This window comes from Melitaea cinxia, chromosome 10 (genome assembly GCF_905220565.1).
Source record: "Melitaea cinxia chromosome 10, ilMelCinx1.1, whole genome shotgun sequence".
Classification (NCBI taxonomy): Eukaryota; Metazoa; Arthropoda; class Insecta; order Lepidoptera; family Nymphalidae; genus Melitaea; species Melitaea cinxia.
Window position 1 is genome coordinate 14,450,768 of NC_059403.1, and position 16,695 is coordinate 14,467,462.

Consider the following 16,695-nt stretch of genomic DNA (forward strand, 5'->3'; position numbering starts at 1 on the left):
TTTTCGGAAGAACCTCCTCCCGTGGTCATGGTTGCTGTAAAGTATCCGAAATGTCGGGCATTTAAAAATCCGAAAAAGTTCTGTCATTATAAAGACTAAAATTGACTTAACAATTTCAGACTTAGTCATTTATAAACAAAATTTTAGTCTTTAATAATAGAAAGGATATAATCTCAATTTCAAATGGTGGTTTTATTTGATGAAATTAATAATATCCGTTTCCTCAGCGTAATAACACTGTTACAAATCAACATAAATCCCAAAGTGTTCAAAAAGTCGTGGAATTTTTATTTCGCCTACCTGCAATAGTGATAGGAAGCAAGAGCTACAGATCCAGAACTGCGTGCTGTTCCACACGCACATCGTAAAGTGACGCGACATCGTGATGAGCGCGAACAGGGACACGTCTGCGTCGCGAGACATCTGCCGGGACGAACGGTCACACTTTCAGCATAGATAAAGTAAAAAAATAGATAACGCACCTAGAACAGAAAACTGAAGCCACTTTTTTAAAGATGTGTGAGTGAGTGAAGTGTTGACACTTTTCAAAAAAAGTCCCTAAAATTTTTATTAAACAATTAATTTAATATAGGTAAAATGGGTATGTGAAAATAAAAACCTGTTTATAGTTTTAAATATATTTACTCCTTTTTTCGATTCAAATTGCTACATAAATCTATTGTAGCTGTGTTTTGATTTATTGAATTATATAAATCTGTGTCAATGAAAACTTGCGTTTTTAAGTAATTGATAATTTCTCTGAGGGGCAAGTTCCTGCTTTAAAGACGTCTAACTCTTTGCTGTAATAAATTGATTTTATTTTTAAATTTTTTTTAAAATTAAGTTCCTGTTTTTTTAACTTTTCTCTTAGTTTATGTTTTCTAGGTGTATCGAAGATTGAATCTTGGTTAACGACTAATTTAGACTCATCCGGTAGGTCCTAGAACAAAAAATATAACATTAAAATACGTAGTAGTAAGTATCAGTATGTACTTGATGGTACTCTACGAAGTCCACGTTTTGTACCGTACATGTCAGCTTTATCAAAATGGTTTGAACAAACAAACTAGATGAGGATGGCTGTCGTTGTAGTTCATTTCGGCTCAGTCGTAAAGCAGCTACCCATTCATCTCCTATTAAAATATTCGTTGGAAACCTAAAACCATGATATTTAGTAGTCAAATATGAGTAGTTAATTCACAAATTTAAACAGAAACAAACGAGTTAAAAATTCATATTTAACTTGACTTCAATTTAGGAAAAACATAAAAATCACACGATAAAAAAAAAACAATAATGTTGTCAACTTTCTACTTAATTATTTTTCTATGATTGCCTACAATATACTTACCCGCATTTTGGGCTAATGGAAATAAAAATTACTGGTAACACTCCCTCGGTACGTCATTTCGGGACATCGAAATTATAAGTTCCGAATAACCTCAACATTATTTTGGAATAACAAGAAATATAAAGTTTTGTATGTACTTACGTGTGAAACGATATTTCTTCAGACTTTTTATTCACTTTGGTATTGTTTTTGCACCATTTAATTACATAAGAACGGCATTTTGAAGGCAAAGTTACTGTACGAGGGCCCGTGAGATACTAACGAAAATGAGCGTAGTTTGATGCATATGTGTGCGTGAGCGCGTGTGTTTACTTGAAGGAGCCGAGTTTTGTGGCTTCAGTAACAACAAAGGCCGCGCATTACCTACCTTTTTTTACTTGATCTATGACTTTCAGTATTAAAACAAATTGTCACACTTTCACCATTAAGCAAAACAAATGGTTACATTTTCAGGATTAAACCAAACAAATTTTCCCACCTTCAGCATTAAACAAAACAAACTGTCACGCTTTCAGTATTAAACCAAACAAATTGTCCCACTTTCAGCATTAAACAAAAAAAAAAAATGTCTCACTTTCAGTATTAAAGAAAACAAATTGTCACACTTTTAGTATTTAACCAAACAAATTATCCCACTTTCAGCATTAAACAAAAAAATTGTCTCACTTTCAGCATTAAACAAAACAATTTGTCACACTTTTAGTACCAAACTACAATATTATTTTGATCAAAATATACCGGCTTATTTGGTTAAGAGCAACATCATTTTTTGTATATTAAAACCTGCACATAAAAATGTATAATGCAGTTTGTGGCTGTTGCGCTGGCGGTTGCGAGTTCGATCCTCACACATGACAAATATTTGAATTGGCCATATAGATGTTTGCCGTTGTCTGAGTGTTTGTGCAGTCCTTGTGGGTCTCCCCACTGTTCCTCGGAGAGCACGTAAAGCCGTCGGTCCCGGTTGTCATATACACCTGATAGCGATCGTTATTCACAGTAGGGAATATATCCACCAACCCGCATTGGAGAAGCGTGGTGGATTAAGATCTAATTTTCCTCCTACACGGAGAAAGAGGCCTATGCCCAGCAGTGAGGTATTACACGCTGAAGCGCGCACATAAATACAAACATCATCATTTCAGCCTATTAGAGTCTACATCTGGACATAGGCCTCCACAAGTTCGCGCCAAAAATGGAGTGAACTCATGTGTTTTGCCCATAATTACCACGCTGGGCAAGCGGGTTGGCGACCGCAGGGTTGGCTTTGTCGCACCGAAGACGCTGCTGCCCGTCTTCGGCCTGTGTATTTGAAAGCCAGTAGTTGGATGGTTATCCCGCCATCGGTCGGCTTTATAAGTTCCAAGGTGGTAGTGGGACTGTGTTATCCCTTAGTCGCCTCTTACGACACCCACGGGAAGAGAGTATATATTAGTATATATTGGCTATATTGTTAATCCCGTAACCACGCAACAAAAATACAAACATACAAATATACGTATATTAGCTACAGAAACCTTTAAGAACCTGAAGATTAATAATTAATGACATTTTAGAAATTTTCACAATCACTGACTATTTTACACTGACGTTCTTGAAGAATATTTAGGCAAATGAGAGTTTTCACTAAACTATAAGTACTAAAAGCCTAATTTTTTAATTGTTTATTTCTTATGACAAATTTTCATTTCTATTGACGTACATACCTGACTGTAGCAGTAGTTGGTGCACGGCTGACTTTGCCATTTGTTTTTCAACTTTTAGGTAAGCGTGCGTTAATATTTATATTAATAATTGCTTAAAATACCCTAATGCTAATTGCTTAACTAACTATATACTACGCTTTTTATATAACTTTATAATAACAAGTTTGGGAAAATAAAAAGAAACTGCAATATAAGGCAATGATGTCATATACCATTGGAATTCTATTTTATATCTAACTTTTGAAATTTATTTTTGTCATTTTTACTTAAATTCACCTTACTTATTCATATCAATCTAATTAATTAATATGTTCATTTATTCAGAATTATGACTTTTTTTAGCGCCAAACACGGATGACTTTTAAAAGTTTTTCAGCTGTAGTAAAAATCGTATTAAACAAGAAAACTTGATATGACAATATATTACCGTCAAGGAACACGGCACAGAGTTGAGCGATCTTGCTAAGTCGATCGGCCCGATGCAGTCTCGAGGCACTTGGTAAGGCGGCATTTTTTGACACAACACTGGATATAACGGCTCAACTGCTATGCTGGCGGGGCAAAAATATAAAAAAAAAATGTATTACTGTTCTCGACATATTGATGACGGTGATGGTTTTCTAACATAAATACTAATATTCTTTGACGGTTAGCAGGAAAGTGGACATAAGGTCCCAATCAAACCACCAATTGCAAATTCATGCGACGTTTCGATCCTTTATTGGACCATCATCAGGCATCTATATCATATCATCATGGTCCAATAAAGGATCGAAACGTCGCATGAATTTGCAATTGGTGGTTTGATTGGCACCTTATGTCCACTTTCCTGCTAACCGTCAAAGAACACTTATAACAAATGGACACAACGATAAATAATAAATACTAATATTTTAGAGAGGAGAGTTTTAATTTTTTTCTGTTAAAACTACTTACTGGATCTTTGATTTTAAAAATATTTTTACTAGAATAATAATAATAATCAATAAATAAGAAAATAACGCCTTACACTCAATGACCCCCACTAAGATTAACTCCTGTCGGGGTCCGAAAACACAATACACAAGCACGAACACTCAGACAACGGCAAACATCTGTATGGGCAATACAAATTCTATTTCATGTGCGACGTTCGAACCAACAACTACTAGCGCAACAGCCACAATTAATGCTGTGACCGTTCACTGTTGCGCTAAATTGTCGTCAAATGTTACGTTAACACTGAGTGACATACGCTATATTTTAATAAGACAAAACGTAACATCTAAAATTGTGTAATCCACGCAGGAAAAGGCGCAGGCATAAATATATTTTTTTTATATCGTACGCTAGCAAAGATACATTCCGTGATTTACTTTTTGGCTGATGCTTATATTATAGACCAGTAATATGGTCCGCGGCCATTTTTTTTGTACCGGAATTTTTATTGAAATAAATAAAACAAAATAACCTGGCATCAGCTTGCATAAAAATCTCCATGTTTTGACAGTTGGCTGCTGAACCCATCACGCACACAACTTCGCTATAATCCTAGAATAAAAAAAGAACACCTCCTTACATTCACGAATCAATTCAATAATGAAATAATTGAAGATGATAAAACTTTATTACTTCCAAGTTTTTTTATTTTTTATAAAAAACGTCGCCTATATCCATGCCGATAATCATACCTGCATAATTTCAATCATTCGTTGAACAGAGCTGGCAGTGCAGTCCGTGAAGAGAGACACCAGCAGAGGCACGTTGTCCACTTGTTCGATATGAGGCCTTATGTTTTCAATACCACGAGGCAGTTTCGCCTGTGAGATATTTAAGGGTATTATAAATTAGGCACATATTTTTTCGAATTTAGAATGCAATTTAAATAAATAGTTATGTCCGTTTTTTCACAATTCCACCTTCTGCAACATTTGAAAGCAAACTGGTTTAACAGTCTGCAAAATAGGGACAACCATAAAATGATGTATTCGAAAATGGCATTATAACATACTTGGTTTGAAATGAATTAAAATGATTCTAATAACTAGAAGAAGCATTTAAACTTTAACATAAATAAAATGAAAGATTCCGATGAAGAAAACATATTTTTTGACTCAAATAAAAAATAACATACATAAAATGAAAGATTCCGATGAAGAAAACATATTTTTTGACTCAAATAAAAAATTTGATTCACAACACTGATTTTTTTTTTACAAATTTCGTTGTATGTTTATGGGAATAAAAAGTGCAGGAAGGAAATAAAGCAAAAGGTAAAAGCATTTTTGTCACAAGCAACAGTCACATTTTTATTTGCTCCTATTTATAAACTTCTTATATTGATGATATTTACAAATGGTACGCTCACATAAACTTCAAAATAAGAGTTCGACGGATTCGGCTAATTTACTTTTTTGTATGTTCCGTAATGCCCGTGGAAGGTTTTAACACGTTCAGTGCCACCGACTCGCCCTGCGTGTTTACGTTAATTTTATTCCAGTGCCGGTGACTCGCGTGGCGAGTTCAGTGTTTTTCGGTAATATTTTCAAAACGCTTCTGTATATTCTGTTCAAAATTACATTATAGACTTAATATGATATTATTTAAACATTTACATGGTGGCCTGGATGTAAAAAACATTTTTACATTTGAAAGAAAAAAAAATATTCTGCAATGCCATGAACTCGCTAGGCGAGTTCAATGCCGCAGATTCTCAAACTTTAACGTCGTCAAATTAATAGCTTGGATACTATTTATAATATGAACCTAAAACAGAATGAAAGCATCACAAACATCTAAATAACAGATAAATTGCGGTTTTATTAACACATATGGTTTTATGTTTGATTTTTAGTGGGTTGATGTGGCGTTCACTGTAAATCTAATATCAAATTGGATAATTCTTTTTTTCGTGTTTGTTATTGTCAGGACAAGTTTCGTTTAGAAGAAAATTAAAAGTTTTTTTTTTTTTTACTAACATAAGTTTTTTTTTAATTTCATGATATGAAATGTGAGTGAGTGAAATACACTCGAGAGCAAATAAATCGCACAGCCCTTACATTTTAATTTTGACCGCAAGTATTTTTTAATTTAATGTTGTTTGCAAATACAACTAAATTAATAATTATAATATTAATAACGAATTAAATTGAAGTACACATTGTTAGCTTTCTAAAAACCCATTATGTGTAGCTTTGACCTTCGAAATCATTACAATAGCTACAAAACAATAGAATTACCCAAATTCACTCTTTCGGGTAGTTCGGTTTGTAAGACTTTGAGCAGGTATAAAAGGTTAAAAAAAATATATTTTTTCGAAGACAATGATTTGTTAATACGAGGTATTGCCCCCCCCCCCCCCCCAGCCTGCATAACCACTTCCATTCGATTTTTCATTGTAGAAATATATTTTTTTACAAACACTTGCGGTATGCTGTCCCATTCTTCCTTGATTGCGGTTTGGAGCTCTCTTAGACCTGTCGGCGGTGCGTTTCTTGCCCTTACTCTTTTCTTTAGTTTATCCCATAAGTGCTCAGAAAGAATTCTTTCAGAAATATTATTAGTATAAAATATAACCTTAAAATTAACTACTGTATAAAAAGTTGAGAACCACTGCCTAAATTACGAAACAAACTTTCCTACTTTTTTATCCTTTGAGTTTTTTGCCATGTTTTTAAGTTAAAACACACTTAATAGTCCTCAAACACTTTATACTTCCGATACAAACGTTACGGAGACTAAGCCGGCCACAATAATAACAAAAGATAAATTTTACCCTTACATAATGCCAGTGAACTCGCGTGACGAGTCCATTCAAATTATATTGCAGTGCCGGCGACTCGCTTGGCGAGTCCAACGTGAAATGTATGCGGCATCCGCGAAGACATCATGAAAATCGCAGTGGCATTGAACGTGTTAATACTAAAAATATTTACTAATAACTTATGAGAGGACGAAGTCTGTCCAGGCTTGGTTACAATAACGACCACGAAGTATGAGATTTCAATGATTTGTACGCCAGTTTGTTATTTGTTCCTCATACTTTTCACATTGAAATTAGACAAAAAACACTAGTCTCGGTGCTTCTCCATGGGGTTTTGCATAATGACTTGAGGTACAAAAATGTTTCATTAAAAATAAAATAAAAAGGTTTTACCTAAAAAAAAAAAATCTTTAATTTTAAGCCAACTGTAAATAATTGATCAGATATAATCTTTTTCAGATTGTTATGGACAATTCTAAAAAAGGGGACAAACCGCATAACAGACTTTGCCGTATGTAGTTTTACCGCATAAAACAATTTTTTTTAATAATTTTTCAATTGTATCATAATATGCGCCGTATTTTTTCGCCAATATATCGCTTTTTTTAAATTTCTTTTGTATAAACTTTATCCTGACAATAGCGATCACAAAAAAAGATATAATCAATTTGGTGCAGTCGTTCGAACGCTTACATATTACATACATTACGGCGATACATTTTTATTTATATTACGACGCCTTCAAACCAATAACGTTTAAAACATACAATTAGAGTTTATGGAGTATTGCAATTAATGCTGTCAATTAGTATTTTTAGTTACATTTTAGACTCCACAGAATGCACCGCTATTATTGCTGAAATCGATTGCAATTTGACAGTTTTACCGCTGTCATTATGTACAGACCCGATTGCTCATGTCGAAGTTGAGCGGCGCAGTGTGGTCGGTGGAGTCGGTGAGGCAAGATAGCGAGCGGCAGGCGTCGGGGGGCGACTCGGCGCCCAGGAGGGAGTCAGTCGACGTTCGGCTACCGCTGCCGCGCTGGAACTGCAAGTGCACCCTTGTTCACTAGGGTTTGGGCCCTACTTGCCAAGGGTATTTCAAAACTCCAAACTAGTGTTAGTGCTATAAGGGTACGAAACTTGAAAAAAATGTAGAGGCTTTTTTTAGGTTGGTTGTGAAAAAATGGGAGATATTTTTTATTAAGGTGCATACTATAAAAATGTTATTATAAAAGTTTTGGTAATAAGCGAATGCTTGTATCCGTAAATTCAAGGTCAGCGTTACCTTTATTCCACATTGAGTCGTGATCGAATGTCTGGCTTTCTTGATTTCATCGTCAAACTTAACGGTATTGTGTTCGACGTTGATAGCGCCCGGTGCGGACATCGATAGCGCCTTGGATGAGGATATGGTGCCACTGAACATTTACATTAGCGAAAGATTTGCTTTAAATTAGAGCCTTAGAAATCCTATCATAAATAAATCTGCTTTTTTTAAATATAAACTTTCATAAATTTATCGTGACATACTAAAAGCTAACTCTACATCGCACCAAAAGTATTAAAAATACGTCATAAACCCGTATACTTGATATTGGTTATCAGTGATGATGTTCAGTGTTAAAAATCAATATAATGTTTACAGAGGAATTAAACAAATTAGTAAGGTTAGTACTGGATTCCATGCAATATTGTCGGATTGACTGCGAATATAACTCGGGGGTTAAAAGCGAACTACCTTCGTGTGTTGCTTTAGATTAGTCTTATAATTAGTACCAAAAAGTAAACTAAGCGAAAAACAAAAAAATAAGCAAATTTATATCACAAGTCCATGTCACTTCCTATTAACAGACACTTTTTAACCGACTTCCAAAAAAACTTTTGACCGGGTGGACCGGTTTCGACAAATTTTGTTTTAATCGAAAGGTGGTGTGTGTCAATTGGTCCCATTTAAATTTATTTCAGATCTAACAACTACTTTTCGAGTTATATCTAATAATGCGTTTTTACTTGACGCTTTTTTCGTCGACCTACGTTGTATTATACCGCATAACTTTCTACTAGATGTACCGATTTTGATATTTCTTTTTTTAATATGTACGATTTTATTTTTGTGTTACCCACACATTAGGAATTCTAAACATGTTTCGAAATTTCTTTTTTTGTTGGAAAGGAGATATCCCTAGTTTGGTATCATCATAAGAAAACCAGGATCTGATGATGGGATCTCAGAGAAATCGAGGGAAACTCTCGAAAATCCGCAATAACTTTCTACTGGGTATACCGATTTTGATAATTTTTAATTTAATCGAAAGCGAATATTTATCATGTGGTCACATTTAAATTTTATCGAGATCTGATAACTACTTTTTGAGTAATCTTTGATAACGCGTAGTTGCTTGACTATTTTTTTCGTCGATCTACGTTGTGTTACTTGTCGATGTAATTGAAGTCGGTTTTTTTTCGTTTGCGAGCAAACACAATTATTTAATAGGGTATTAACTTCCCATTTTTCTATTCCATCTTTTTTATACCACAAGTATGGTGTAAAAAGAGAGGGTCAATAAGTGTACGGTCATCCTGATAAATAATTAAATAAATGTAAACGTTTACCGTGGCCTATGAATGCAACAGCAAGGGTAAGGTAATACTTGCCCAGTAGAACTGCTCCAGATTTTTAAGTTGACATTATTTTTCTCAGTAATATAAAATGAAAATAGGAAGCGCCATGTCAAGGAAAGTGTTCTACGTAACTAATACATTGTACTTCTGTTATACATATATTTTCTTATACTAATATTTTATGTTTTTTTTTTTATTATTTTTACAAAAGATACACGTGCATTAGTTTCGTCTCGGCTGATTTGACATTTTGTTTTATTTCTCGCTAAAAATACTTTTTAACTTCTGAAGTTTTGGATTTGAGCAATATTATGCTTTAAAATATATAAAGCCTTTTTTGATATAAATAGGTCAGCAAACAAGCGTGCGGCTCACCTGATGGTAAGCGATTACCGTAGCTCAAGCGCGTTGCCGACCCTATCCCTAATTTCCCCCAAGAGCTCTGGTCACCTAACGCTTAGCTACTTCTTCTACTCGACTAATTTTTTGTACATAGTTAAAAAATGGTCTGCAGAACATGTGGTGTAATTTATTGTCTCTCGTTTGCATCCCCCGGTATGATCTGTTCGTCCCACCGTCATAATATATAAAACAAAACGTCAATCAAAACAGACAAGCGTGCTATTACTTAAAGCGCGATAGTTATAGACGAACCTAAAAGTAAAGGCGTCGCCCGTATCGGGCCTAGTGAGTTGCGAGGCGGTGTTATGGCGGCCTCGCAGCATCTGAGAGGACAGCGGCGATGCCGGCTTGCTGTCAACAATACTGTCTCTTTCACACTTCCTTTCCTTACCGACTAGTGCAGTCGACACAACGTTAACGTATACCTTAGTAGCATTTTATACATACACACAAATTATATAGTTTGTGAGGATGGATAAATATATAGTTTTTTTTTACACAAAAAACTACTGCATTGACTTCAAAGTTATATTGATGTATATGAATGGGTATTTGGGAAATTTTCACAGCGTATATATCACGGAATAGAATCCCATTTCATGGGAAAAACTGCGATTACAAAATAAAACATGAATCTTTAATAACTGCTCCATGTTGTCGTCGATTCGTAATTAAAGTAATTTTATCTTCCACTTATATTTCAATAAGAATATATTGAAAGCTTTTATATTGATTGATTTGATACATATACGTATGAAGTGAAATCGGAAGACAGTTTTATCACTTATAAATTATTGAAAGCATGTGAATACGAGCAATGACAAGCTAATACTTTTGACAAGCCAAAGAGCTAACATAATTTTGTTCGTTCAGGTAGAAGCTTATATACATTTTCGTTTTCATCTTTTAGTGTTCACAGCATCTTATATCTTGTAGGAAATCAAAAAACCATGCAAAAGTAGGAGGTACCCGATGGTACAAGGAAAGAGTATTCAGCGAATAACAAATTTTGGTAAATGAGTCAGATGTCAGGTGTTTTTAAGAATTTTCTTTCCTATTTCATATAGGTAGTTGATTTTATTTGAAAAAAATTTTCAGCAATATAAATGGCGACTATGCAATATTTAACTTCGAAATTTAAAAAACAAAAGACAAAGATTAACACATATTAAACCTAGTACATATTCATTAGAAAACAAATTATAGTTCACAACATCCAGAACACTAAGAAGGTTATCAAAACTCATTCATAATGGAAATAATAAACTATTCATAATATGTTTCGTGTTATATGTGAGTGATGAATGTATATGTTAACTCTTTTATTCATTATGTATAAAAAATGTTAGTTGTGTGTTCAATCAACCAAGTTTTGTAAGATGTACCCTCCAAATTGATAAAATTTGCAGCAACATTTTATTATGCCCCGTCCAAGAGTTATATTTTCAACCAAATTGCTTTAAGCATGTGTTTTCCATTCCTCTTCTATCTCTAAGTAGAACCATCAGTGTTTATATGAAAATTAAAATCACTAGGTTTGCGGTTCGCCAGTTGGTAAGCGGATACCGTAGCCTATAGAGGTTGGCAACACTCCAATGCCCCTCCCCCGGATCCCTTGCTACCTTACATACCACAGGAATACAACACTACTTGAGAGTTACTGTTAACGTGAAGTGATCACAGAGCAGTCTTTAAAAAATTGTGTTTTGGACAAAACAAGTAAAAAAAGTCCTTTTGTAAAAATTATACTATATCTTTTTTTCATTTGAAAAGTAGTGCAATAATTTTGGAAGAAAAAACATTTTAATAATTGTATTTGATAGTCATTTTTAGAAAATTTTCCATCTTTCATCTCTTATTATTCTATGTAAAATTAATTAATAATTAAGCCAGTAGTCTACCGCTCAATTTATATCAAGGCAGGATGGAATGAAAGCGAATTGTATAAACAAGCCCTTAAGCAGAGTGCTCCTAATATAGGCAAACTTCGATTAATGAAGTTTTTGATTTACCCTCAATTGCAACAACAATGCAAGAACAAATGTTCTTGCAACCATGGAGAACTTGTATTTATTTCGTCGGATGTCATGCTGCTATAGGTTACCTGTGTGTGTGTTCGCTCATGAGCGAGATGTGGCAGTTCCAACCAGACTCGAGGCCCATCTTCTCGCTGAAGACTCGCGAGCGCAGTTCATTTTCCTTGCTGAAGTGTACGAATCGAATGCAGGCGCGCTCCAATCGCTCGATAAGCTCCACCATGTCACTCTGCGCCTGGTACTGCATCGTCACCATGCCGATGAACACCTGGAACGTAATATCTTCTAATAGTACGTCTGTCAACAATTACTAAAAAGGAACAAAGAAATTGCTGAAGGTGATTTATCCATGACGATATGACACGGTTATTTATGAGAGTGAGTGATCAATATCAGACAATAGTTCATTTACAAGGCCGACCATAAATAAAATGGGAAAGAGCCAGGCAAAAAAAAAAGTTCATTTACAGGCCCTAGTTTAGTCTACTCAAGTAAACAGTATAACTACCTTACAAAATTTGTACCTGATTACATTGCATGTCGAAATATCCGTCAGCATCACTGACATCGTCGTCTGTCACTTCGTTGAACAACAATGAATCTGTAAAGTATAGTTTAAGTAAGAAAATATTATAAGATTTTTATACTACTAAAATTTACGGCACGTAAGACATTTCAGTGACATATTTATTTTACTTTATTTTATTAATTTATTCCATCATATTACATCTAAGATTACAGGATATTATTCGTAATGCGTTAGTGTCGTTGTCGTATTTAATACATGAAATGACAAAAAATGATATGAATGATAACTCCCACAATGTCCCACTCGTCGGACATCGCACTCGGCGCGCACATGCGGATGTCGACCACTCCTACTTGTCAGCTAACGCATGAGGCGCGCACGTGAGGCTGTCGGGCCACGCCCACTTGTCGGACATCGCATGCGGCACGCACGTGAGGCTGTCGGGCCACGCCCATTCGTCGGACACCACATGCGCCACTCACGTGCGGATGTCGGGCCACTCCTACTCGTCAGTCACCGCACGCCACGTACGTGAAGCTGTCGGGCCACTCCCACTCGTCGGACACCGCAAGCGGCGCGCACGTTAGACTGTCGGGCTAGTCCCACTCGGACACGTACCGGTGGAGTGGAAGTGCAGCGCGCCGGCGTCCCAGGCGGGCGCGGGCGCGCGCGCCGGCACGTGCGCGTACAGCGCGCGGCAGTCGGGCGGCAGCTCCAGGTACTGCGACACTCCACTCGGACACGTACCGGTGGAGTGGAAGTGCAGCGCGCCGGCGTCCCAGGCGGGCGCGGGCGCGCGCGCCGGCACGTGCGCGTACAGCGCGCGGCAGTCGGGCGGCAGCTCCAGGTACTGCGACACTCCACTCGGACACGTACCGGTGGAGTGGAAGTGCAGCGCGCCGGCGTCCCAGGCGGGCGCGGGCGCGCGCGCCGGCACGTGCGCGTACAGCGCGCGGCAGTCGGGCGGCAGCTCCAGGTACTGCGACACTCCACTCGGACACGTACCGGTGGAGTGGAAGTGCAGCGCGCCGGCGTCCCAGGCGGGCGCGGGCGCGCGCGCCGGCACGTGCGCGTACAGCGCGCGGCAGTCGGGCGGCAGCTCCAGGTACTGCGACACTCCACTCGGACACGTACCGGTGGAGTGGAAGTGCAGCGCGCCGGCGTCCCAGGCGGGCGCGGGCGCGCGCGCCGGCACGTGCGCGTACAGCGCGCGGCAGTCGGGCGGCAGCTCCAGGTACTGCGACACTCCACTCGGACACGTACCGGTGGAGTGGAAGTGCAGCGCGCCGGCGTCCCAGGCGGGCGCGGGCGCGCGCGCCGGCACGTGCGCGTACAGCGCGCGGCAGTCGGGCGGCAGCTCCAGGTACTGCGACACTCCACTCGGACACGTACCGGTGGAGTGGAAGTGCAGCGCGCCGGCGTCCCAGGCGGGCGCGGGCGCGCGCGCCGGCACGTGCGCGTACAGCGCGCGGCAGTCGGGCGGCAGCTCCAGGTACTGCGACACTCCACTCGGACACGTACCGGTGGAGTGGAAGTGCAGCGCGCCGGCGTCCCAGGCGGGCGCGGGCGCGCGCGCCGGCACGTGCGCGTACAGCGCGCGGCAGTCGGGCGGCAGCTCCAGGTACTGCGACACTCCACTCGGACACGTACCGGTGGAGTGGAAGTGCAGCGCGCCGGCGTCCCAGGCGGGCGCGGGCGCGCGCGCCGGCACGTGCGCGTACAGCGCGCGGCAGTCGGGTGGCAGCTCCAGGTACTGCGCCGCCAGCGCCTGCGACACTCCGCGCGTCAGCGGCCTGTCGGACCACGACCCGGTAAGATTCGATAGTTGAAGCGGCATTTTGACGTACAAAAAACGTAGCAGTTACAGCGTTAAAATATAAATATCTACTTGTTACAGCTCATGCGTGCAGATCGTGCGTCAGACGCATGACAATGCTAGACACTTTTTGAGTATGGAACTATACAGTAGTCTGCTAAGAGTAAATTTGAAGTAAAACTAGTCACAAAAGAGGAGTTTCATTGTTGTACCTAATCTAAATTAACGTACTTGTAAGCAAAAGCAGTGCAATAGGCCGTTAGCGAATTTCTTTGGTAGAAGTCGATGATCTTCTTGCGAACGGAGGGCGATATAGGCGTTAAGTCCCGACCGTTCCAGTAATCCACGCAAGAGTCTAAAATTATGTCAGCGGTGCCCTGGAAATATAAACAAGAGTGTGATAGGCGACCAAAGTGACAAAACCAACTGATCCGTCCAATATTGGTCATGCTTGGACTGATAACATTTAATTTTTGTATCTTAATGGTAAAGTTTGGTTTCTTAGAAGGTACATATCCATTTTGAGACTATAAATAATAAGTTAAGTTTTTATTGGATTTCAGCCAGGGATAACAATTTAAAATAAAAACAAAACTTAAGTATCAAGACACATTTATCAAAATCTTAATTTCAGATTAGTGTCGTTGTCTTAAAATTTTAATATACTCAGAAAAAGGTTTTTATTTTCATCAAGTATACAGCATAATATGAAATTTGTGCAAAAAAATGTAGAACGTATTATTTTTTGAACACCACAAATCATTGTTACAGTTTCAAGACAGTTACATATTATGTAGTACAATGGACTGTCTTATAAACAAAGTAGCCATTTCTACCAGATAGCCCCAACTTTTCGTAAGCCAAAATAACTTTTTTAAGGGAGCGTATCCATACTACGTGACTCATTCAGGGGAGGGGGATTTTAGGTTTTCGTCACGTAGTCAATCTAGTAGTAATCTCTAGAAAAATCTCACCTATTTTTCAGCTATATTCAAATATAAAAAAAATTAAAATATAATGGCGCTTTTTAAACTTACAAGTGGCAACACTGACACACATATGCTAGGATGTCAGCTGATTAATAACTGACAGTATACCGAGCAGTGATGTGTGGTTAAAAAATTATTGAAACAATACTTCTACACTTCTGAATTACAGCGTCAAAACTTGAGGGAGGTCTTAGCAAATACCACGGGTGGTCACCAGAGGGGGGGGGGGGGCTGGTTAAAATTGTAAAAACGGGTATGGGTACGTTCCCTAATAATATATTAATATCTTAATTATCTTAAAAGGAGATAGATAGTTACCTGTGTAAGCATTTGGAGTTGATTGGACTGATCTTTAACAATAACAGCTAACATGTGCGGCAGCGGTACCTTCACTCGTGTATTGAGATGTAGCGAACGCATGAAGCGAGTTTCCCTTCTTATTGTATCTGCTTGCTGAAAAATATATATAAAAATAGCAAACGTTGTCCTGTCTCAAGAACTATATTAAGAACATCAGAATCATGATGATTTCTTAAACTTTAACCAATTATTATTAGTTTGGTTTAGTTTTGTTTAGTTAAATGACTCAATGGAATTGAATGTGATGTCAATTATTGTATTTTTATCTTTATATGATATGTATTTAATATGACAACGACACTAACGCATTACGATAATATCCTGTAATCTTAGTTGTGAGATGATGGAATAGATAAATAAATAAATTTCTAGGCAATTCTGTTAATTTATCTTTGTTTTTGCTCTTCTGTAAAGTAATGATTTTTGACTTGTGTCACTTATCACATGAGGCAAAGATTTACTTATACACCAGCAAATGTTATTGGAGGCTGACTTTGGAAGTCGCCTTTAGAACTTCAATTTTTAATAGTCATATTTGTTTTAGCTAAAATATTTTCTGCATTTTCGTGTATTTAAAACTTTGCCTATGTTTGGAAGCCATGTTTTTTTCTGTATTAAGTATAGTTCGCGTCATGTAAAAAGAACGCTGGCCTTGAAGCTGCTCAGAAGCGATTTATCGGTCTATTTGGTGGTACGGGGTAGGGGACGGGAGTGTTTATCAGGTGTCGCATGCTTGCCGGTGTGCTATTGGTTGGACAGTTCGACGTCGACTCAAAATATTATCGCGCACAAAAGTTTTAAATTACAAAATTCTCCATTTACTATTTATTTCACTAAAAAACAAATATCAATTTATCATTTTAAACACATAAAAACTATTGAGATACGAATATCGAGAGTACAGATAATTAATATTTTTGAATACGACATTTCAATAACTAAAAAATTTGTTATTGTTTTTGTTTAAAAAAAAATGTGATTTTGTAAAGTGATAATTAAAAACCTGACCGTTATTTGAAGCTTACTTGTTTGAGAGATAGGCCCCTCCACTGTTTTCCGTCTTATTCACCTCTCTTTCTACCCTATATGTCTGTCTCTTTCGCACACATCCCCACCTACCACCAGGCAGGGCCACGACAT

At 37.9% G+C, this 16,695-nt stretch overlaps 1 protein-coding gene across 1 annotated transcript in view; it reads right to left on the reverse strand.

Moving 5' to 3' along the window:
- LOC123657508 (transmembrane protein 94) overlaps positions 1 to 16,695 on the reverse strand; it is a 35,986-nt gene that overhangs the window by 3,345 nt on the left and 15,946 nt on the right. The window contains exons 11-22 of the mRNA XM_045593048.1: positions 15,514 to 15,648; positions 14,438 to 14,583; positions 14,041 to 14,183; positions 12,386 to 12,462; positions 11,930 to 12,129; positions 8,087 to 8,219; positions 7,706 to 7,846; positions 4,728 to 4,856; positions 4,508 to 4,587; positions 3,485 to 3,608; positions 3,058 to 3,108; positions 301 to 423 (exon numbers count right to left, since the gene is read on the reverse strand). Coding sequence (XP_045449004.1) covers positions 301 to 423; positions 3,058 to 3,108; positions 3,485 to 3,608; positions 4,508 to 4,587; positions 4,728 to 4,856; positions 7,706 to 7,846; positions 8,087 to 8,219; positions 11,930 to 12,129; positions 12,386 to 12,462; positions 14,041 to 14,183; positions 14,438 to 14,583; positions 15,514 to 15,648 — 1,482 coding nt within the window. The remainder of the gene's footprint in view (positions 1 to 300; positions 424 to 3,057; positions 3,109 to 3,484; positions 3,609 to 4,507; positions 4,588 to 4,727; positions 4,857 to 7,705; positions 7,847 to 8,086; positions 8,220 to 11,929; positions 12,130 to 12,385; positions 12,463 to 14,040; positions 14,184 to 14,437; positions 14,584 to 15,513; positions 15,649 to 16,695) is intronic.